Source organism: Asterias amurensis, chromosome 5 (genome assembly GCF_032118995.1).
Source record: "Asterias amurensis chromosome 5, ASM3211899v1".
Taxonomy (NCBI): Eukaryota; Metazoa; Echinodermata; class Asteroidea; order Forcipulatida; family Asteriidae; genus Asterias; species Asterias amurensis.
The window spans coordinates 6383338-6408669 of NC_092652.1; the positions used below are offsets into that span (position 1 = coordinate 6383338).

The 25332-nt window shown below is 38.6% G+C and overlaps 1 protein-coding gene across 1 annotated transcript in view; it reads left to right on the forward strand.

The window, feature by feature from the left end:
- The window catches only part of LOC139937530 (uncharacterized), a 40235-nt gene that overhangs the window by 4451 nt on the left and 10452 nt on the right, over nt 1–25332 (forward strand). Inside the window, exons 2-6 of the mRNA XM_071932720.1 lie at nt 15645–15678; nt 20818–20915; nt 21294–21416; nt 24091–24207; nt 24850–24934. Coding sequence (XP_071788821.1) covers nt 15645–15678; nt 20818–20915; nt 21294–21416; nt 24091–24207; nt 24850–24934 — 457 coding nt within the window. The remainder of the gene's footprint in view (nt 1–15644; nt 15679–20817; nt 20916–21293; nt 21417–24090; nt 24208–24849; nt 24935–25332) is intronic.

Here is a 25332-nt window from a genome sequence, read left to right on the forward strand (position 1 = left end):
CAAATTAAGTTCTTTTAGTTCAAAAATATGTTGTGGTTGAATACACTGTACATATGGTAGTCTTCCCATTATCATCAGCAATGCTATTTAAAACCTCTCTATTTACCTGTTCACGTCAATGTTCACGTCGTTTGACGTGTACTGCGGAAATTATTCCTGGAAGTAGGGTTTGACATTTAAAAAACGCCTGGAACCAACTTCAGAGCGTCCATTTTTTTATTTTTCGGTCAGTTGACCTGCTGACCACATATTATGAAATGCATTGTGTAGCCTGCACAGTGCACATGTACCATGCTATTGGCCTACATGCCTCTTTTCCCCATGCAAAGAGGGATGAAAGTTACTGGAATACATGCTGGAAATCTCCCTTTTTCCTGGGTTTATCATGTAATCCCTGACTCAAGTTGTTGTCGTTTTATGCACATTACATACATCACACTAACAAATTACCAATAGTGTCCAGTGTCTTTAATACAATTTGAAACCTTGTGACAAGTATCTTAGATTGATGAGGCGTTGGCTTACATGTAGCTCAAGTCTAAGCACACTATGCTTGCTTGCCCCGATAATTCTCAATATATGCTAAACAATGAAGCTTATGGTTGAGCCTTTAATGGGTCACCTTCTACAGTGTTTTCTACAATGGCTTATTGTCCTCTGCACTGCAACCTGTGTAAGGAACTTAGGAAGTGCATCCTGACAATTCCAAGTCCCTGAAAAGGACATCATTGATACATGAAGGGGAAGTCAGTGAAAGCTCAGATTACTGACGCTCAATCTTAAAGAAAAGGTGCAGGATTTATAAGTTTACAAAAAATCTTTTATTTATTTATTTGAACCCCCCCCCCCAAAAAAAAAAAAAAAAAAAAAAACAACAACAACAAAACACCTTAACATTGTACAATGTGTAAACAACAACATTAGTAACATCAAGTGCTGCAACTGACAAGGCCAGGATGCGAATCCACATTCAGAACACTCAGAAGCCCTAGACGGCTTGGCCATGACGCCACCCCCCCCCCCTAGAGGTGCTCTTTAAAAGAGAGAACTAACTTGCCTAAGAAGGAAGTGCCAAGTGTGTATTTGTATTGTGTGTTGTAGCAAAACATGCAGACTCCTTCCTCTATATGGTGCGAGGGACATGTCATTTTTGTATTCTCTAAAATATGGGCACCTGCTTGCACTGTGATGTACAGTGTGCCAATGCCTAGGGTTACAGACAAGGGTGCTCGGTTGGATGCAAGTTATAGAGGGCATTTACCTCTGTTGCCCTGCCTTACATGTAAGCCCGGTTCATACATCACAGGAAACCGAAAAACGGAAAACAAATACAAAATCATGGGACAGTGTACATTGTATTCTGCGTATCAATCGATTGTTATGCCATCAAAATTGGATTCGATTTCGCTTGATGAAGTAGCTTTAGTGCCCCTTTGATTTGAATTTATTCCATTAGACTTCTCAGATTTCCCAATGGGCAATGACTCTTTGCATTATTTATAGGAATAAGTAATGAAAATGGCCTTGCCCTTTCAGAGATGAAATTCCAGGCCTGCCATACTTCCTTGCTCTCTAGTTATTATGATGTGTTCACTGAAGATGTGATTGCCCAATTTCATAGTGCTGTTTTGGAGCACAATAAAGTTGCCAAGCACAGCAATTAAAAAATGCTTACTAAAGTAAGGTTACCAGCCGAATATGAGCCAAAGTACTATCACACATTTATGTACAATCTGTGACTTGTGGGCAATTCCACCAAAAAGTGTCCTTGGCCCAAAAAATTGAAGTCAAATTTGTGGATTTAAATTTAAAGTAGCAAGAAAGAGTGATACCCAGTGATTTCAAATCTATGTTTGTTTCATTTTTTTTCCTTGGTTTTCCATGTTTTTCATCGTTTATTAAAAAAGTTTTTTTTGAGCCAAATTCATGATTTTTGGGAAATGTTTGGCACAATTGTCTAAAATGCCCTCCTGGTTACATTTTAGATGATATTTTAATTATTCTTGGCTTAAAACATATAACTGGTGGTAAGTATTCACAATTTTAAAGAAACTTCATTGTCAATTTATTCACAGGGTGCTGCCACTCGTTTTAATTAGCCCTTAATTACCAATTATGAAATGTAATGTCCATGACATTGCATGGTGTTTAGTTTTATATTTTAAAGCCAGTAAGAGATATTTTCATGAGACTTCATACGCAAAGCTAGTTTTTAGGGGCTAATCCTATAATGCAAGAAAATTCATAAAAAATTAATTACAACTGTGCTAACGAGCGTCATGGACATTACATTTAGCGTCATGGACATTACGTCATGGACATTACATGTCACATGAAACTTACCTTTTTGAAGGTAAATGCTGCAATTTATCAATTGGACCTATTGTAGGTAAACCTGGACTAGTCAAAGAGAACATTTGTCATAGACCTCATCAGAAATTTGTTTCGAGCTCTTTTTTAGCAGCGCGTTTAGAGGCAACATCGTGCACAGATTCTACAAACTGACAGCTCAAATCCGAGATTTTCAGGTGAGTTTTCTCATGGAACTGTTCTTTCCTAAAAACATTCAAGTGACATTGAAATGTATGTGAACTGTTGGTGAGACATGTTTAGATGAATGCAGGACATTATAAACAGACTTTATCATCAAAGAGGACTTCTCAAGGCCTAGGCGTAGTGCAGATTTGTACACATCTACGGATAGCTTGGACGTCATACATAAAGTAACTTTTTATTTTTACATAATTTCAGAATGGCTAAGACTTGAGTACAGAGGCAGAAAAAGTATAGAGAGAAAACAAGACAAAACATGGAAACATGATTGTGATAAACAAAGCCCTATGCAGCCAATCTTTCCTTCATTTGTTGTTCTCTGTTCTTGTTTTGCAGGTCAATCTAGGTGGAGCGTGTAGAGGATGACCTCAATGACTGTCTCGTATTTGGAAAACTAAGGAAGCATCTACGTTTGACCTGTTCCTCCCAAGAAGTCCTCCCAACTCATTTTAACTGATCTTCTGGGAATTGTTCACCCAGTCTTGAACATAGCAGTATCCAGATTAATGTTTAATTTCCATTTACTGTCGTCACAAAATGTTGACGCAAGATGTTCAGTATATTACTCAAGATGAACAATTACCATGTGAGAAACACATAAAAGGGAATTATGTTAAAGATAATTAGAAAAAAGGTTACTTCATGTATACCTACATCTCTGGTCTATCATAACTACTCCAAGGCAGAAGCCAGCCTGGTTGGATGTGGACGGAAAGTGCAAAAAGGGGACTTACCGAGGGGCGGGGTTTAAGTGAGATTCTGGGGGAGGTTTGGTTCTTAAAAATGTTTGGAAGAGGTTAAACATTAAGATAGGGACATTCATTATAGTTTAAAACCCATATTAAGAGCAAGGCAGCACATGGGTTTACAAATTCAGGGTAAAAGCATGATGCATCATTTTACAAGTTTGACGTAATGTCCATGACGCTAAAAATAACCCAAAATGTAATGTCCATGACGCTCTATTAAGATGTGTAACAAGAAAGTTGACAGGTTTTCTTAAAAATATTATCAATGTTCATGTTAACTACTTCCCTGTTTAGCAAATAAAAAGGTATTCTAAAAATTTTGAACTTTAACTTCACAGAGTTTTGGAATTGAGTGTGTTGTACCCAAAACCCACTTCCGTTTTTCGTAATGTCCATGACGCTCGTTAGCAATGCTCTGACTCCTTAATTAATTTGAACTTTTCCAAATACATAGTATCATTTGACTTACTAGGACACAAGATACTATGTATCAAGCACAAAACTATAAATCAAAGCTACTTTGTGTGTTTAACTGACCAACAAAGTTCTAAAAATGTCTCAAAACGTAATGTCCATGACGTGGAATTGCCCTTGTATCCTGCTAACGTTTGCTTAGCAGAAAAATTGTAGTCAGTTTTGTTTAAACAATTCACAAAAATAAGGTTCTTTTACAAAGTTCTCTTACAATGTGATTGGTGTACTGCTAATGTTTGCAAAGCAAAATTGTAAGAGTTGTTTTTTTACATTATAAAAATACGGTTGCCAGCCAAAGAACTATCTATCACACATTATGTGTACCTGGTGTTATGTGTACATTGATGTTCTGATTTTAAATGTTTGCTAAAACAAGCAAACAAAAATTTAAGATTTTTTTTGGCACTTATGAAATTGGAGCCCTGGATGTATTCACTTGATGCTGACCCATAATCATAATTTCATTATAAAAAAAAACAGAAAAAAAAACCAAGAAAAACATCTCACTGTGGTTCTGGTCCATGATGGCATCTTCATTCATAATATTAATCTGCTAGCCATTACCTCAGCTGCCACCGGTGTGCATGCCACAATAACCAATTACATGTACATTGTACTCCTAGCAATCTGTGACTGGTATCCTGCAAATGTTTGCTAAGCAAAAGTGTAAGTGATTTCTTTTTCACAATGTACTTAGGTTACCAGCCAAGGTACTATCACACACAATCCTTGACTGATATCCTGCTAATGTTTGCTAAGCAGAAAAATTGTGAGCAATTTTTTTTCTTCTCTCTTAAGAAATTGGACCCTGGATGTTTTCACTTGATGCTGACCCACAATCATAATTCCACACGCACAAAAAAATGGTTCTTGCTCATGATGGCCTCCTCGTTCATTATTATTAAACCGCCAGCCATTACCTCAGCTGCCACCGGTGCATGCATGCCACAATAACCAATTACCCCTAGCAATCTAAGGGTCCTCATAAAACATGCACTCTCTCACTACCATCCTAGATTGTTTGATGCGTTGAGTAAGGTTCGGATACAATATTAAATCTATCTATGTGTACGTTTATCTACTTTGCCTGTAGGAGAGGTATTATTATGATTATAAATCATACATTTACCAGAGCAAGGCGCTGCAGTGTACACAGCTAGTGCTCATAAAACAAGGAGAACACTGCGAAATTCAGCTGTGGTTGAATTTGGACAATGGTGGAGGAGGGATTTTGGTGCGAGCTTTACAATATTTTGTGGGAATGCAACACGATGGCGAACTGAGAATCTTAAAATTGACCTCTGAAGAATTTTCATTTTTTCGTTCAATGTCAATTGGTACCTTCCCCTATGTTCATACATGTACTGTTTACCACAGTTAAACACAAAACACAAGGCAATGGATTGCAACCCATTCTATGTTCTACATGTACATGTACATGTACCTCCATTGACAACCTTAGTGCAGACACTGGACACTATTGGTAATTGTCAGACAAGTCTTCTCACTTGGTGAATCTCAACAAATATGCATAAAATAACAAACCTGTGAAAATTTGAGCGCAATTGGTCATCAAAGTTGCGAGATAATACTGAAAGAAAAAACACCCTTGTCACACGAACTTGTGTGCTTTTAGATGGTTAATTTCGAGACCTCAAATTCTAAACTTGAGGTCTCGAAATCAAATTCGTGGAAAATCACTTCTTTCTGGGAAAACTACGTCACTTCAGAGGGAGCTGTTTCTCACAATGTTTTATACTATCAACCTCTCCCCATTACTCATTACCAAGTCAGGTTTTATGATAATAATTATTTTGAGTAATTACAAATAGTGTCCAGTGCCTTTAACACCATTGTGTACCATATGTTGTAAATGTACTGTACAGTTGTTTGTTCTGCACAATTACTTGTCCCGTCGAGAAAATGGTCCTTTCTCTATTGCTTGTCCCAACATGTTGATCTCAACACTGTATGTAACATGGACTTTACAGCCTGTAGAGTTATAACCGTACAGTGCCATTCCTGCGGCTCACTATAATAGCACATTTATGAGCAAGTTCAGCCCACAGCTTTATTCATAAAGTACGAATTCTACACTTTGTATCAATTTATTTTATTTTATTGTAGGCCTTACACCATGTCCCCTCACAAAGGTCCACTGGTCAATTTGCTAGTGAAAATACCTGAGTGACCAGTCAAAATTCACTCTAAATGGTCAGGCTGACTTGACTAGTTCAGCATTTATGGACTTCATGTAGTGAAATTGCTGGGGACTAATAGCTACGCTACAAGCTAGCTGGTCATTCTGGCTGGTCTTTGAAGAAGTTAAAGATGCTACGTGTCAGATTTTTGGCCTATTTGACCCAACAATTTTGTTTTAAAATTCAATAGGTATTTTGATGGGGGTCGAGAAAGTTACAAGCTTTCATTTGAGCCATTGCTCAAAAAAGTCCGCCAATTATTAGTAGCAGTGAAATAAAGTGCTCAAAATTAGTTTTTGTCGGAATCCCGACAGTATTATCACGTGACCAATTCTTATGTGTTTTATAAGAAATGTTTTCAATTTTTATCATGGTTCTTATGACCATTAAAAGTAAAAGTTAACTTGTTTTCGTTAGAGCGGGTGATACTCTTTGAAATACTCAGAATTTGATTTTGAGATCTCGAAATCAAGCATCTGAAAGCACACATCTTTGTGTGACAAGGGTGTTTTTTCTTCCATTGTCTCGAAACTTAGTCGACCAATTGAGTTCAAATTTTACCAATTACCAAAGGTGTCCAGTGTCTTTAAGCGTTTAGCAATGAAATGAAGTCAAACAAAAATGCCCACAGCGCGGTGAGGATCTGTGTACTCTGCTATCATGATTTCGATCAGCGTTAAAGGGTAAAAAAAAAAATGAGAACAAGTGGACCCTGTATGATGAGTTTTGATTGATTGTATCTCACCACTACATGCGCCACCTGCATCCTCTCATCACAGTCAGCAGTAAGATCTTGACCCAGAAACCCCATATGCAAGTATTATTGTATTACTGACCATCATCAAGGTTTTAACCTCCGGGACTCTTCCTCCTCCCCAGGGGGCCTGACATTCACACGCAGAACCTCTAATCAATCTACGTACAGTGTGTATGCCCGATGAGTGGTGTAACCCAATGGTGGATAGACATGACATTTTAAAAAATGTGGCATGTATATTCTAAACCATTTAATACACAGGTGTCTATGAGGTATACTTTATTTACATGACACAGGCCTGTCTATGCTTAGTTTTGGAAAGGGCAAGGGCACCGAGGCATTTTCTCTTTGGTAAAGGGCACCTTACAGGTGTATGAGGAAATTGTGTATTATGAGGAAATTGTGAGGAAATCACCTGAGAGCATTTCAAGGGCACCAAGGCAATGACCAGGGGCATGGGGGCAATCGGCTACATTGCCTTAGTTTGTATCAGGCCTGATGACGTGTGTACATTCTCAGTCAATATCTGTAAGGGCCGTGTCACACGGAGCAATTTAGTGACGTAGGCCCCTACAGTTTTACTTACAATCATTTCATTAATACAATCATTTCATTAATGGTTTAATGTCCAAATGACAAAGTGAAATATTTAGAAGGGCTTGGCCGCTTGGGCCAGTAGGCCCAAATAGCAATTGCTTATATAAATCACAGGGTTGGGCGTTCCACTAATAGTCCAAACAAGTTGGTGTGGAGTGACTAAAGTAGGAGAAGAACATATTACAGGACTGAGGCCATGGGATGCAATTGTTTTTTTTTCTGTACAGGAAATTTGCCCTTCCTACAAATTTTCCTGATTTTTTTATTATTTTAAGGATTCCCTTTTTGGAATCGATTTAGAAAAAAACAAATTTCCACTTTGAAAAGCACTACGAGAGTGGCAGTTTTGATATAGGCCTACAGAAAAAAACCCAAATTGTCCCGTCAAATGTGTACGTTGTATTAATGGGCTTTATATTACTACACTAGGTCCAAAGGTAGAAACTACATGTACCGGTACTACAGCATGTACATGTACAGTGTACAGTAGCCTTCTGTTCAAATTACATTCTCATTGAGTGTTTGTTGTTTCCTGAGTAACTGATACACCTTCAAACCTTTCACAAGTGCTTCAATACTGGATAGGTAGTACAGGTAAAATTAATACTCAGTTTGTATTCTAACTTGATGTGATAAACTTGGAACTGATCAGCTGCTATACTTCACGGAGTCAACTTGCCTCATGCCCCATTGGTGCCCTTAAAATGCTCACTGTAGAAATTAAAAATTTCCTCACAGGGTGCCCTTAACCAAGGAGAAAATGCCTCGTGTCCTTGCCCTTTAAAAAAACTAAGCACACAGGTCTGCAGCATTGTACATGTACAATGTACATATTGTACAGCCCTATTGTACAGCCAATGCTGGATCCACAAAGCATTGCTACAAGATTCATCTTAAGATGAGTTGTCAATATTACCATAGTGATTTCTTTCTTGTACATACATGTAGCGTGACATCACACTTTGATTAACAATTCATAAATACCTCAGACAGTTTCGCTGTACCTATTGGTGGAAAGTGGGCTAAGTGGGTGTGTATAAACCTATGTTTATGACCAGTAAAAAGCGTTGATACATGGGCGTGACAAGCGAGGTTGCACCTGTGCTCATAAGACAGTTTCTTCATTCCTATTGGTCGAGAGCAACGGCTGAAACAGTTGGCCACATCACGCGATGCGCACAGCATTCCCACATAAGGAGTTGTTTACCCGAGGCGGCGGAGGGCCTTACCATTTTATAGGTGGAGGGGTGTTGTGCTGAAAGAAGTCATTGAACAATTAAAAATTTTGCAGTTATTTTTTATCCTCACCAAATCTGTCAATCCATGTATACTGAATACTTTTAACATGGTGCAACCATTTTTTTTCCTATTCAAAGCAATGTAACCACAGCTCAACAATTAAAATAGTCTGGTGCCTTCCTGTTATGATGAGAATCAGTATTCATTCCTGTTCAAACTACAGGAAACATGACCGAGTGACTGTAGTATGATAATGGTCGATACACAATACCCTTTAGACACAAGACGGTTTCTCGTAATGATGATGTAATTGGGATGTCCCATTGAGATGGGAGGGGGGTATAAATAGCGACATGATTGGAAACAAATCTTAGATGTTACTCCCTGGGATCTCTGATAAACCTTTCACCGGAAAAACCATGCGTTAAAGTTGAGGCAGTGCTCTTTCCTGCTTACATCAACATGGCTCAAGATCTCTGTGTGGTGATAAAACAATGGAGGAAAAAACGTCTGGGTGTCTCAGTACAGATTGTATCCATAGAATTGTAAGACTAAGAGCCACACAAAGCAGGCCTGTATTCTTCGTTTTTGAAAGGGCAAGGGCACCAAGGCATTTTCTCCGTGGTATAAAAGGGCACCCTTCAGGTGTATGAGGAATTTTTTTTTTAAGGGCATCATACCAGGGGCATGTAGGCAATTGCTTTTGTGCCTCTGTGAAGTAAATTTATCACTGATATTAGGCCTGACGTCTGACTGTCTCGGTACAGATTTGTATCAAATTACATAGAAGAAGCACTTGAGATGCCACTGAACCACTATTGGCACAAATCCCTAATTTGTCATGGAGGAAAATGACGTCAGACTGTCTTAGTAGATTTGTAGGGTTACACTAGAACTACGTAAGTAGGAAGCACTTGAGATGTCAGGCAGGGAACTCAACTGAACCACCATGGGCACAAATCCCTAATTGGTCATGGAAGAAAATGACGTCGGACTGTCTCAGTAGATTTGTAGGGTTACACTAGAACTATGTAAGTAGGAAGCACTTGAGATGTCATGCACGCTACTCTACTGACCCAACATGGGCATAAATCCCTAATTGGTCATGGAGGAAAATGACGTCGGACTGTCTCAGTAGATTTGTATGGTTACACTAGCCTTGCTCAAGGCAGTCGAATTATTCACTCCGAAAAAAGACCGCCGCTGTTTAAAAACCCACCCGTATTCACTGTGCGTAAAACCCACCCGTATTCACTGTGCGTAACATCGCACGACACGATGCCCCCGTACACTATCCGCATGCGGAGGCCGTCAGGCCGACAGCCTTGTAGGATCTGTGTTGAAGCCACTGACCTCATTACTATAATAAGCGAAGAGTTCCCACGGTCAGCTCATTACCATAATGCCCGCGAAAGACGAGACATGTTTACCTCACACACCACCACCACGGACGCATGATAGGGTCCAAAGGTCGTGATAAGGGAAGTGCGTGATTGGACGTCAAAATGAATAATTCATTTGCCTCGCATCCTGTGTTGTCTGATAGGTCTGACGAACGATATACATATTCATGAGCTGCATACTAGCATATCCTCGAGCCCCCCCAATTTCGTCCACTATTGGAATTTTTTCAATACGACACATTAAAACGGGAAGATACAGATCCGACAAGGCTGTCGGCCTGACGGCCTCCGCATGCGGTTAGTGGTGTACGAGTGCGATGACTTGTGTGAACAGTATTCGTGCGATGTGACAGTGTGTATACGGGTTGGTCATTCGGTGTGATCGCATTACAGCTGCGTCTTTTCGGAGCGAATAATGCGACTGCCTTGAGCAAGGCTATGGTTACACAAGAACTACATGTATGTAGGAAGCACTTGAGATGTCATGCACGCTACTACCTAATTGGTCAATGAAGTAATTTTGAGATTTCGCTAAAAGCAAGTGAATTAGTTTAATTGGCCCTAATGATAAAGGTGGTTTCCGTACACACCTGTGACCTTAAAATGACCTTACTGAAAGTTCAAGTTGTGACAAAATAAAGAATTTAAGGATGTCAGCTTTGAACTTGTGTATGCCTTGCCTGCAGTGACACAATGTTTTGTATTAGAATTTCCATAAAGTTTCTTAAGAAAAAACTTCTCAATCTTAGCTTAAATTGTATTAAATCATGGCACTGCTCAGGTTAAAATTTGATGTTTTAGGGAATACCGTCAAACAACCTGTGAACATTTCATCCAAATTCGTGGTTATGTTGTTATTGAAAAAAAAAAAACACCTGGAATTACCTAAACCTAGCTCAGGGAATCCTTTCTTGAAATAGTTTTCTCGGTCATTAACTTTTGGAGATAGTATTCAGACCCTATTTAAAACTGAATGATTTAATTTCTTTAATGGTAGAAACTAACATAAACTAACAATAAACTATCTACATGTAATAGACTATCTTTAAAAAAACCTTAAAAAAACATGGACCCACTGATTCTGAAAAGCATTTAACCCTACAGCCATTATACATTAGCTTGAGTTGGTATGGACAATGCTGGTCAATTTAGATTCAGACATGGCCCCTGTTCACTTTGCAGTTTGTTCCTTTGTCCATCCATCATGAAGTTGCTTTGTAATTCGCCCTTAGCCTTTTTTATTGAAAGGCCAGGGTCATAAACTGTCAGAGTTAATGTACAGTCATGACTGCAACTGTTGATAACACAGTGTGCTACATTTGCATGATTGGCTATACAACTGTACACTATTTTATAGAACATACTGTACATGTACAGTTAAGGTGTAGAGCTATAATTACATGTACATAACACTTGTTCAGTGTTCATCATAATAACATGGATGGAGCAATCCTACACTACCTCCATGATAATTAATACTGTGTATAGTATTTGTTGAAGGAGAGATGACAACACATTAGATAGGAAATCTGTAAACTATTTTGTCCGGCAAATGGGCATAGCAAAAAATATACACTGAATTTTGTGCACACTGAATTTCTTCCTGCATGCTGAATGCAGTTTGAGTAGCAACGATGATTACAGCTGATACAGTTTGCGTGGCATTTTGCCCTGCTACATATAAAAAATACAAGGGAAACTGTAATGTAAACAGACCTACCAAGTCTCACGCATAAGGCGTGAGACTTGCGCATTAGGGGGTCTGTTTCACGCTCTCACGCATCGCAACCATTTTCTCACGCATTGGGGCCAGACCAGGAAAAAACAATATTTATGCAAACAAATCTTCAGATTGCACGCAGTTTTTCAGAATTATCAACTGGAGCTGGCATTCAAACATAGCGCAAATTTCAAGATTGCGCACACTTTTGCTCTCTCAGAAGATTCAGCAGACAATTTGGCAATTCGGTAGCTCCAAACTGTGAATTGCGCACACGGTTGTCTCGATTTCTAAGCATATTCGTTCAATGCGCTCCACAAGCGTAGACTCAACAGGCAGAAGTCATGAGCGGAGGATTTTGGACATCATTTTAGGAAGAAATTGATCTTTTGGGAGGAAATAATCTGACACAATCGTACCTCCACATTAACCAGCAACATACGCGCATCAAAAACCTCTTCAGTATACTTCAAACTCACATGAGGTACACAGGAGATGTTGCTGGTTAATGTATTGGTACAATTGTGTCATATTATTTCCCCCCAAAAGATAAACTTTTGGCTAAAAATGATGCCTAAAATCCTCCGCTCACGACTTCATCCTGTTGTTGAGGAGTCTATACTTGTGGGGCGCATTTAACGAATTTGCTAAATGAATCGGGACAAACTTGTGTGCAGTTCTGCGCTCTGCCGAATTGTCTGCTGAATCTGCTGGGAGAGCAAAAGCGTGCGCAATCTGCAAATTTGCGCTATGTTTGTACGACAGCTCAAGTTGATGATTCTGATAAACTGTGTGCAATCTGAAGATTGTGCACAGTTTGTAGATTGCGTTTTTTGTTAACACGTGTGCAATGGCAATGCATTGTCCTTATTTTGAAAATTTTCTCCGGTCTGGCCCTAATGCGTGAGAAAATGGTCCTAATGCGTGAGAAAATGGTTGCGGCGAGTGAGAGCGTGAGACAGACCCCTAATGCGTGAGTCTCACGCCTAATGTGTGAGATTTGGTAGGTCTGATGATGGGAGCTGACAAAATAACGTAAAAATGTAGGTCCACATCATGTTGTACAATGTATGTTCACTGAGCACACTGTACTCCACAGTACATGTACAACACTGTAGGCTACCATAAACACTGTACATAATACATAGAACATGTACATTTTTATAACAAAGTACATGTATAGTGTGCGATGATCTCACCATGATCTCATGTACAGTCCTACACATAGACATCTGTGTAGTTCGTTCGTTGATTTTAAAGTATCAGTGTAAATATCGTACAGGCTATAATCTCACTATATGTTTATGTTAGTCCATTTGTGTTTTTGTTTGTCTGGGCATGCCTTCCACAAGCTGAAGGCTTTTTCTTTGTTATTGTTATTTGTTATTTTGATTTAAAATTATTTGTTATTTTGATTTAAATCTGTTTGAATGGAAATAAATGTCTTTAAAAGAAACCAAATGAAGGCTGTAAAACCAGTTTATTTTATTCTATTAATATTTGAAGCTTGTGTAAGATTTTCAACATTTTATGTCGGCCATTTAAAGGTCCTAAAAACTTTGCCAACCTGATTGTTTTAGTAAATTTGCTTCTTGGAAAGTGGCGTTTTCGTGGTGAACTGTAAAGGGCGCACTCTATTGACCCCTACACACATCTGACCCCCTTTGGAATCAAATTGCACCTAGAAAGTATGGTACATGTAAATGGGATTTGAGGCATTGAATGGTGAGGAATCGATGTATTTGGTTTGCGGTAACATCATGTACTATCTACTTGCTTGCAAGTGTTCTTTTGAGAACTTGAATTGCTTTATGTTCTACACTATGGCAGAGTAGATTTTCGGAAAGTTTGGTAAGCTTTCATGTATGCTCTACGTTGCCTTGAATATGTGCACTACACTGTAAAACACACAGGGACATTGCACGCCGGGTACATGTACACATTACTTCATGGAGGCAACGCAGCCGATTGCCTCCATGCCTTGGTGCCCTTGAAATGCTCAAATAAACAATTCAATTTCCTCACAGAGTCACAGGATGCCCTTAACCTTAAGGAGAAAATGCCTTGGTGTCCGTGCTTTTTCAAAAACGAAGCACACATACTGGACATTGACTACCAAAATGTCACAACCTATTATGATGATGACATTAGGTGAATTGGGTCAATTGAGAGTTGCCTGTGTTATTGTGTAGTTGTCAAATAACACATCATACATTGTACATGTAGGCATACAGTGTTAATTTCCTCAATAGATGTTAACAATAGATCTTCGTCAGCTTAGCATACAATACATGTATTTGTAGGCCTTTTATATTGTCAAACACACACCAGCATTTCTGTGACGTGCAAGAAGTTCATACTTGAAAGGGGCCCTACAAATCTCTCAAAATGTTGGTGTTTGGAATTGTTCCTATCATTTTCAACATTTGGCCTTGCATTAAAACACACACCATGTGTTGTTTTTATGTGAGAAAGGATTAAAAAAAGATATAATTTTAGCTTTTGAAGTACATTCAGAGAACTGTACAACCAGCAGAACATACGGTCCGCCATGTTGTGGAGTAAATTATTTGGTTTACAAAATAGTGCACCTGGTCTGTCATGAAATTATACTTTTGATATTGTCAAAGACCAGTCACCTCACTTCTATCCCAAATCCCAAAGCTTAAAGTAGCAAATTTGTTTTTAAAAAAAAGGGTTCAAATGGTCAATCGTAGTTGCTAGAAAATAGCGAAAGAAATAGCACCCTTGTTACACAGAATGTTGTGCTTCCAAATTCTCGGATTCAAGTGTTTGGGTAAAAAATAACCTCTTTCTCTAAATTACTTTACTTCAAAGGAGGTTGTTTCTAACAATGTTTTATAGTATCGACTGCTCTCCAGCGCTCTTTATGAAGTATGTAAGTTTTTATGGTCATTAATTTGTTGAGCAAAAGTTCCATTTATACCCTGCCCGTTAAACGGTCTCTTCAACCATATTAATTTCAAAACAAACACTTGTTATAGCCCAGGGCACCCAATCCGAAGCGATTGTGCCCCTTTACAAACAGGCTATTTTCAGATCAGATTTTTACTATCACTGCTTTGGAAGTAAAGTGTTTTCATCATATTACTCATGAAACCAAAATGGTTTGACATAAGAACCACAGAGCCTGGACTTCCTGCAGGCTTTATACATTACATGTATTTATACACAGCTCAATTAAAGGCACTGGACACTATTGGCAATTACTCAAAATAATTGTTAGCATAAAAACTTACTTGGTAACGAACAATGGAGAGCTGTTGATAACAAACTGTGAGAAACGGCTCCCTAGTAAATTAGTTTTTGTGAAAGAGGTAATTTCTCAATCAAATATTAATTAAAAGACTTTATAAGGCAACTGAAAGCACCCATATTTGTGCAACAAGGATGTTTTTTATTTCATTATTTTCTTGCAACTTTGAAAACCAACTTATATGCATTTTGGGATACACCAAGTGAGAATACTGGGCTTAAACAATTACCAAAGGTGTCCAGTGCCTTTAAAGATGAAGTCTTACATTTTATTGAGAGTGTTATCAAAAGACTTCTTTTATCAACGTTGGATACAAAGAGAAGGGGATACGTCTCAAATCATCCCTCAGCTTAAACCTCAGGCCTGATAAATAATAATAATAACCAAATTTATAAAGCGTCTTTTCCAAAGGATGCAAAGCGCTACGTACTTCATGAATGCAAAAGGGGCAACTGCCTCCATTGCCCCCTAGTCATTGCCTTGGTGCCTCTAAAACATCCCAATAGAAATGTCTAATGGCCTCACAAAGGTGCCCTTCACCCAAGGAGAAAATGCCTTGATGCCCTTTAAAAAAATGGAGCATCGCGCACGTAAGCTGTTGAGGAAATTCAATACAAATATTGTGTATTGTTTATATAATCAAATTACAATCTTGTTTTATCTTTTTATTTCAGCTCTGACGTGAAGCGAAGGATAGATGCGATTGTTGTGAGTATACAAATGTTGTGTTCTGTGCTGCTGTACAATTGCTAGGAGATTCAGTTTCCATACAGTGTAGTTATATAAGGCCAAGTGAAAAGAAATACCAGTTGATCGTTCAGGTTTTTCCAAAAAGAGGAGAATGAGGGCCTTTTTATTTTGTAAAGGTGGCCGCCAAGCATTTTTAATTCAAACTGGCCACCAAATTTTCAGTTTACAGTCACCACTTACTTTATGTACATGTAGTTACAAGTTCTTAAAAGATAAGCAAGTTTAATGAGAAAAACACAACATTAATTTGTCCTTTTGAAAAAAGAAAATTGTAAAGAAAAAAAGAAAAAAAGGATGCGGCCAAAAAAAAAGATGAGGGAGGGGACGATCTACTGTTTTTGTTTAAAATTTGGCCTAAATGTTGATGTTAGTGTGTGTACATGCAATTTATGTGGAAGGGTGACGGCCAATAGTCTCACATCTTCAGATCTCGGTCTGGATTTGGACTAAAGGATCTTGTTTTCGGTCTCGGTCAAGACAACAATGGTTTATGAACTACCTGCAACATATTCATCTGGTAATAGGATCCTACATCATGCCTTAGTTGGTTTGTAGGATATTTTTATTGGATGTGTACATATAGCTGGCGATAAGATGTAATAATAATAATACTAACAACGCCTTCTATAGTAAGAGATGTTAAATGTGCATCAGGGATAAAGAATATTAATTTTTATTATTATTTTTTTTTTTACCCATACACCGATTTGTGTGTTAGCATTGTATATTCAGTACTTTCCAGAGTCCTGTGAAAAAATATCACAGGCATGTTACTCGGGTGGGATTCGAACTTGCGACCCTTGCAATTCTAGAGCAGTTTCTTACCAACTAGACTACCGATATGCATAGTGTCAGTAGCCACAAAAATTGCTCTAGGCGCTTGCTTCAATAAAAAAGTTCCCTCTTGGTTGTCCTCCAGCGGTGCAAAGATCAAGGCATATTAAAATATGTTTTAAGACTTTTAAGCATGGTCTTTAATGGATTGTAGGGTAGTATTATTTTCTATACAAGTGTTAGAAGTATGTTTTGATTTTTGAAAATATTTTTTGAATGGGCATACTTGAAAATAGACCTGAAAGTTTTCATGGTTGAAGGACAAAAGTGTAAGAAATTTGTGGTGACACCAAATCTCTCTTTTACGATTTCCGAAAGAAACTGGTGGTCTCAACATTTTTACCTGGTTTAGCACCGCAATATTTATCGTGCCATGTCAAATATTCTGTTCCGGGAAGAGTCGCCCTCCGATCATTGACAGACATGAAAGTGGTAGAGTTTAGAACGAACAGATCATGGGGGGATAGATCATTTGCTGCAGCAGCCCCTCTTCTCTGGAACTCTTTACCACCACCCATTAGGTCATGCACCAGCCCATCAACATTTGAGGAACAGTTAAAAACTCATCTGATGGGAGTTGCTTTAAATTAATTAGTTTCCTTGGGTTTTGTTTTTTCACTTTTTAAAATGACTTTCTTGTTGGCGCTTTGAGCATTTTCAGTGGATATGTGCGCCCTATAAATGTACATTATTATTATTAAGAGATGTTAAATTTGCATCGGGGATAAAGAATATTAATTTTTTTTTTTTACCCATGGATACACCGATGTTGGGTCGTGGGTTCGAATCCCACCCGAGTAACATGCCTGTGATATTTTTCACAGAACTCAGGAAAGTACTGAGTATACAGTGCTAACACACATCGGTGTATGGGTAAAAAACCAAAATTAATATTATGATTATTATTACCAGTACTCTGTCTGTCGTCAGAAGATGGACAGAGTATAGTCCACTGGTTCCCTCTGACTGTATCTATCCAATATCAGGAGACTGAGTACATTGTCAAAACACTCAAAGTTTAGTTCTTTCTGGCTATATTATTTGTTGTGGGGAGACGGTCGGAATATTCCGAGTCCACTGGTTCCTTCCAATGAAAACATCATCCCGCTCCCCCAAAAAGGAAATGCCAGTCTGCACATTGACTTCAAAGTACTTTACAGCCTCCAATAGAAAAGGCCTACTCTGTAGCTATTATGCTCAACGTCTGGAGAAAATTATACGAGACACACCAGGAAAGAACCCTCCCCCCTAAAAAAAAATATATATATATAGAGACTGGAACCCAATTCAGTGTAAAAGCAAAATTTAAATGCTGTCCTGAAAACCAAGACCTGACATAAATATATGCATTAATTTTAATATGCCTGATGCCCTGATGGTTATAATCAGCATACATGCACACAATTCTTTGAAAACCAGGCCCCACCCCCCGAAAAAAAATTCACGACAGTTTTTTCATCCATGTGATTATCTATATTCAATATTTGTCCATATTTTGAATGAGTGGTGTTACAAGGTACATGTACCATACGTGTCTCTTGTTGATGTTCGTACTGTGTTTTAACGGTCAGTAAAATAATTGGACATCCATCAATGGCAACTAAGCTTGATTTGTCAATGAGATCAGCGTGCCCCCTAGCAATAGGCCATAGAAAAATAAAACCCACACTGTATTTTGTGTGTGTGTGTCCAAAAGGCTTTTGCACTGTAGCCACTCTGGATCAGGCCTTTTTGTTTTCCTTGTTTCAGCAACAGAATGTTTAGGATGTAAATGAAGCCACAGTACAGTGGGGCCCTTCGCAAAGTGCATTCAGATTACATTGTAACTGGTTATTTTTGACCTCGAAATCCTCTTACATGTATCACGTTCCAGGACTATACGGTAATACCACATTATGACAATGTATGATGAACAGTTCTTTTCAGAACTGAGAAGTCTCCTGAATTCCGAAAAGTCTGTTCCACGGTAGTAGAATAAAGAGCAAGACAGTTCTCTAAAAGAACATAAAATACCTGGCAAGTACACTGTACAAAATATAGGGATACACACATGGTGTTACTGCAAAGCAAATATAAAAACACAATAACTTATTACGTTGACAATGAACAGTTTTATGGATTAACATGTATGTTAATGATCACCCACTACATGGAACAGAAAAAAAATAGTTATAGAAAAGTTCTGTTACAGTGAATGAGTTGTCATGATCCTGACCAGAAAAATACTAAGTAAAAATGAGCAGGATACCAGTCAAAAATTGTACGTGTGACATAGTGTTTTGGCTGGTAACCGTATTCTGCGAAGCATCATTTTGTTAGGTGCTCAGCAGTTTCTTGTGCTTTTAAAAAGCAGATGAAACTGGGCCCAGTGCGCTATGAAATTGAGCACAGTGATTGTGAAAGCTCAATTTATTCATGGTTCATTGATTTTGTGTAAATGAAATTGAAATTGAAATTCTGTCGTCATTTATGTTAATACTGGTGTAATGTGACAGTAAATATTTGTGCATTGTACTTGGCATGCAGTGCCCTGGTTTAATGACCCTGGCCCATTATTTATCGAAAATTGATAAGACAGGAATGCAAATTATTATGAAGCTTAACAAGTGATAACTAAAACTTTTATGTAAATCGTTCAGTTCTTCATGATTGTATCCTGTCAGGGCTCGTTTTTTGGACTACATTATGAACCATTGGCCCAGAGGTCAGTGTTCTTAGTGCCAGAGGTCAGTGGTCTTAGTGTCGGGCCAGTAAACTTACATATTTATGACCAGACAAGTCCGGGTACCAATTAGGATACACTGGATTAACAAAGAGATTTACACCGTGGCCTTAATACTGCATGAAGGCAACAAATTGCCTCCATGTCCTTTGGTCATTGCCTTGGTGCCCTTGAAATGCTCACAGTAGAAATTTACAATTTCCTCATTGGGTGCCATATCAAGGAGAAAATGCCTCGGTGCCCTTGCCCTTTCAAAAAGAAGCGTATTACATACATAGGACTGTTGTATATTTTGTATTTATTTTTGCGTTGTTCTTGTTCTTGATGCCGTTGTTGTCGTTGTTGTTGTCGTTGTCAATCTGCATTGTTCTTGTTCTTGTTCTTGTTCTTGCTTGGTGGTTTGTTTGCGCAAAGTGAAGTTTTTTTAAAGCACATTCATGGTCTTGTTATCATTTGTTATAAATAATGTACATTGATAGGCCTATTACAGTGTACCTCAAAAAGAGTTCTGCGTGTAACTGACCATTTCTGAAATGGTTACACACATAAATTTACAAAAAACAACCATTTAAACACACCTAAAAGGGCTTAACTTGTTTCCAGCCAGCGGTTTTTGAGGCCTTGCAATGACAAACAGACTAGGCTAGAATTTCATGCTGCGAAGGGGGAATGGATATTTTTATTTTATGAAGGGCACTTCCATGAGGAAATCTAAAAGGCTACATGTATAGTGAGATTTGAAACAGAGATGGGACATGAAGCCCAAGACCAGGGGCTGTACATGTAGAGGGTTATCGCACTTCAGCCATCTTGTCTGGTTTCCTGTACTACCACAATGACACGGATACTTTTTAAATCCCCAAAAGGAACCAGTCTAACTTTCCTCGTTTTGGATACAATGGTTGAAATGGGGGAAAAAACAAGATGGCCGCACCATGATACAATTTTGTAGAGGCAAGTTCCAAGCTTGAATGTCCACTACACAACGTTAGGCCTGGAATTTTATCTCCTTTGACAGGGCAAGGCCATTTCTTTTTTGCAAAGGGTACTTGCGCATTGGGAAAAGTCTATGAAATACTTTTGAAGGGGGAACCAAGGCCAAGACCAGGGCAATAGAGGCCACAACCTCCGGGGCGTCCTTGTAAACTCCTGCTGCCGATTTCCAGAAATGCTAGGATTAATCCTTTGCTCGAGTTCGTCCTAACTTGGGATTAATCTTAAGGTTTACATGTTACAGTGCGAGGCTGGGACTCATCCTTTTAAGTCCTAAGATTAATCCTAAGTTAGGAAGAGTTAGGTGAAATCAACGGCTGGCCAAACAATGCTTAAAGAACACAGACTTAAGTGAATGCAAATGCGAAGCGAATTTTGACATGACAGGACTGTTTTCACTGCGAATGTTTCGTAGGAGTGGAGTACAGGGCAACTCTTCTGAACCGAATGATTTGTTGCGAATTTGTGACGTCAAAATTTGTATTGCATCCGCATGTAAGTAAGAACCAAGCTTAACTGATGTAATTCTTTCTTATCTTGTGTCTCAGGGTGATGTGAACAAGTTCAGTGACTTGGAGAAGTTACTGCTCTACCTGAAGCTACCCACGTCTGGTATCAACGGGTTGGATTCCCATCACCTCAAAAGGTTAGTCACGTGGTGGACATCATCCATTTCCTCCTAAGCGATTGTAAAAGTTGCATGTCTGATGATTATTACCGTCCTGACAGAATTGGTAAGGACACCTGGACCCAATTTCATGGCTCTGCTTACCGCCAAAGTCTGTGCTTAATATTATGACTCGAGAGTCAGCTTTGGGAATTTCACAGAGGCCATGGCCAAGGTTGCCCTCGTCTTGGCCTTGGTGCCCCTTCAAAAGTTTCCCATAGACTTTAAGATTTTCCAATGGAAGTGCCCTTTGCAAAATGGCCTTGCCCTCTCAAAGATGAAATTCCAGGCCTGGAGAGTATCTTTTTTTTTGTATTATGTAAAGTGCATAATTATCTTGATTGGTTTCGTCTACAGCACATCTCCATCGCTGACTGTCACTCGGATAGAGCAGACTCAAGCTTTCAACTGGATCCACAGTCATCTGGAGGAATGTAGTGAGACATCGCTTCCTAAACATGAAGTCTACGAAGACTATCGGTATGCCTCTACTTTGTCATCTTCTTTTACCTTTAAGTAGGATGTGAAAGCTTTGTGTGGTGGAAGTATAAAACTAGGAGAGGTTTGTGGTAACACCATGTAAATATCTCTTTTGGGTAGTGTTGGTTCTGAAACTAGAACCTGATGGTGTATCGACTGTGGTACATCAACTCAATGTCAACGTGGTCAAGTGGTTAGACTGCAGGACTTACTATCACAAGATTGTGGGTTCGAATTCCTCAGCTAACCACTGGTTTCACAATGACTAGAATAAATATTGTCGTCTAGTTACTGAATCACAATTTCTTGATTTGTATAATTCATAATCATGAGAGTTAAACCAATGTTTGTATGAGAGAGATTGGCTGTTGCCAGCTTGGTGTTTATATGTCCCTTTGTGGGAGTCTGCCGAGTTCCACTGATGGGATGATCATTCAAACTCAGTTGACTGAGCATACCACCGGTTCTTTTCAGAAACAAAAACACTTCTCAAAAGAGATATTCACATGTTGTAACCGCAACCTCTCTTATTTTTTTACCTCTTGGTAAACACTGCTACCTACTGTAGGCTGGTCCCCTGTCTTTATCCGCAGCCATTGTGTGAAGTCAAGTTTTTTACTCCACAAAATGGCTGACTGTGTCAGTTCAGAAAGTAAAATGAAAACCACGAAATATGGAGCCAAACTTGAGTGGATCAATGTATTCTACTTACAAAACATCTTTCTAACCATGCATTTTATAACGAATGGTTAAAAAAGCTTTTCATAAACCAAGTCGCCCTATCCAAGGCCACGTGTTCCTTTAATACATGTTATAATTATCATTGTACTGCATTTGTCAAGTTCCTTGCCAACTTTCCAACCTGGTTTCAGTTCTAGATGTTTACATGATTCAACAAATTTGACACACACCAAAGCCAAAAGTTCATGGCATTCTATGAAAATTAACAAATCAGTACGACATGTAATACAAAAGTGCTTTGACTTACATACATGTAGCAGCAGTAATAATATAATAATAATATCGAAGTCTTATTATAGCGCACGTATCTACCAAACAAGGTACTCAAGGCGCTGAGTATAAACAAACTTTCAGAAAGAGATGTTATTGCAGTGATGAATTCTGAGACCCAATTATTTAGCACCTTATAAGGGTTTACAAGGTGCTACGGCGCATTAAGCAGCCACAACCAGGAACACCGGAGCGAAACCCCTTCTCTTTTTGATAAGTGCACTGGGTTCTTTAACATGCGTTACACAACACATGGGACCAACGGCTTTACGTCCCATCCAAAGGACGAAGCAATGGTTAAGGGTCTTGCTCCAGGACAGAGTGTCACGACACTTCCAGTACAGGACTCAATACCATAAAGCTGTTTAAAGCAGAAAAATGTGTGTGTACATGCACCTGTCGCAAGTGATGTTCTTTGTATGGCAATACTTGTTTGTCCTAAGCAAGATTTTACTGTGCTTTGCAAATTTGTTGATTGTTCATTTGATCAGATACTTTTGAAGCTACATGTACATATGTATTAAAGGTACATCAACATGTAGGATTAGCCCTTTATTTTTTAGTGGCTAAGCAAAACGTCCAGTAAGGTTGGCATTAAACTTGGACATTGAATTAATATGAGCAACCAGTGGTTAAAAATGTGTAGTTGACAGTCGGTAGACTAGCCAACCAGACTAGTTAGAGAGAGGACATGAAGCAGAACAGTTTGCACAGAATAAGCTTACCAGCTTAAATGAAATGTAACATTTGCTACTGGTATCCTGCTTACTTGTTGCTTAGCAGAAAATAATAAAGCAATATTGTTTGCTTAAAAGAACTTGGATTTTCGTCCCAATGCGTTTTGTAAACGTCATTTAGTCATCAGCGTGTATCAATGGTGGTTGCATCTCTAGGTTATTGACGCGGTTGCTAGGCAACCTTTACTCACTCCCCTCGCTGACGCTCGTTTGCAGAACGTAATTGTTGGATTGTTCTGAAAGCACAAGCAATTTATTCCCAATTACTAGCTTGTTGTCATAGTAAATCAGTAATGGATAATTGTCTCGAGCCCTATCCTTTAAAGCTGTATTACTTTGTTTCTAATCACCCCCCACCCACCCCCCCCCCAAAAAAAAAAAAAAAAATAATAATAATCTGAAGCTCACTGATTTTAGAGGTCACATCAGGTTCGATCCTTCAGCAAAACCTTTCTGTATGTTACCGTACTGTCAAATTGTAGTCAAATCCTTCAAAGAGCACCAACACAACTGTTCAGTAGCAGAGTAAATATTTGTTATTTCTAATCCTTTTCAAGGAAATAGATCAAAAATTTATTTTCAAGAAACAGTACCCAATTTTATAGAGCTGTTAACAAACGACAAAGAAAGAGACACTTTAACTGATCACACCAAATTACAAACACGTGTAGGCTACCATTTCTGACTGATGTCTAGTTTTGGTAGCAGAACATTTGTTAGCACTTTTGTCTACCGGAGCAGCTATATGAAATGGTAGTATTATCAAAAAGGCCATGATCACATGGATGAACCATATTTCTGTTTCAGTAAAAATTCATTCGACCGCTTAAGAAAGTGTTTGTGCATTTCTTTTGTCTTTTTTTTTGATACAAGATGTGAATGTAACTTTCTGTTCCCTCAATTTTTTTTTCTTCTGTCTTTTTTAGTGTGTACTGTGAGTCCGCAAGTCGTCGGGTGCTGAGCCAAGCTGACTTCGGCAAGATCATGAAAAACGTCTTTCCTAAGGTGAAACCACGACGACTTGGGACTCGTGGAAATGCAAAATATCCTTGATGTTCTTACTATTAAAACTTGCTTTCCCTCGATCTGCCAGTCCTGATGATTTATGGTGACCACACGAAAATTGAACGAAAAGAACGATCAGTTAATGTTCCATACCCTGCCACCACTTTTTCATTCGTTATGAAATAAATTAGTATCTAATTTACGCAAATGAGATATTCCCTTTTGGCAAAAATTAGTGATAAAGTGGTGGCAGGATACAGAAATATGTCTGTGAATACAATTTAGTTATACATGTACATAGATGCAAAAGTGTTAGATTTTCCCACCAGGCCTCGATGCCGGAAAGGCTATTTTGAGCAAAGTGGTCATTCCTGAGGTGAAAGATTTCTTTGAGACATTTCTCTGCCGAGGTTAGAAAATCTGACGTGGTTGGAAAATCTGACGCCGTGCTCATTAGTCCCTCATGGCCCCCCTAAAGCAGTGAAAATTATCCACGGAGGATTGCACGGAAGTAAACATGCCGAGTAAGGCCAGTGTTTAATAGTGTCCCTGTCTGCTTCCTTTTAAGAGGTTCCCCTTTTTTGCTTTTGCTTTTTATGAAGAAAAAAGGAGGAATTATTGCAATTGTTCTTCATTATTTGCAATTTGTTCTTCATGTACCTTTCCTTAACTGTGCACACATATTGCTACAGCGGTCTACGCAAGAAATCTGATATTCAGCCACCGTCACTGCCGTCTATGGACTCCCCTCGTAAAATTGGACCAGTAAGTGTATGAATCAAATTATAAACATTCTTGTGGTTGAGTGTTTGTCACGTTTGCTTATTGAGCTATGTCCGTGTGTTATTTGTATATGTTGCTTATTGAGCTCTGTCCCTGTGTTATTTGTATATGTTGCAGCAAACCTATTTCGTAGCATTTACATGTACATTTGGTAAAATGTCTAATACATGTAAGCCTGGTCTGGTACAATGACTTGCTTAGGCACAAGTTGCCACTTAAATTTGAATTCCTTTTGCAAACAATTTTTGTATATTGAGATGTTAGTAATGAATTGTGAATGAAGAATAAAACTTGTTTTTTACAGTTTTTTACACTGATGGGCTTATTTATAAGCATTGTATACTCTCTCACGTTATATGGAGAGAGAAAAAAAATGGACA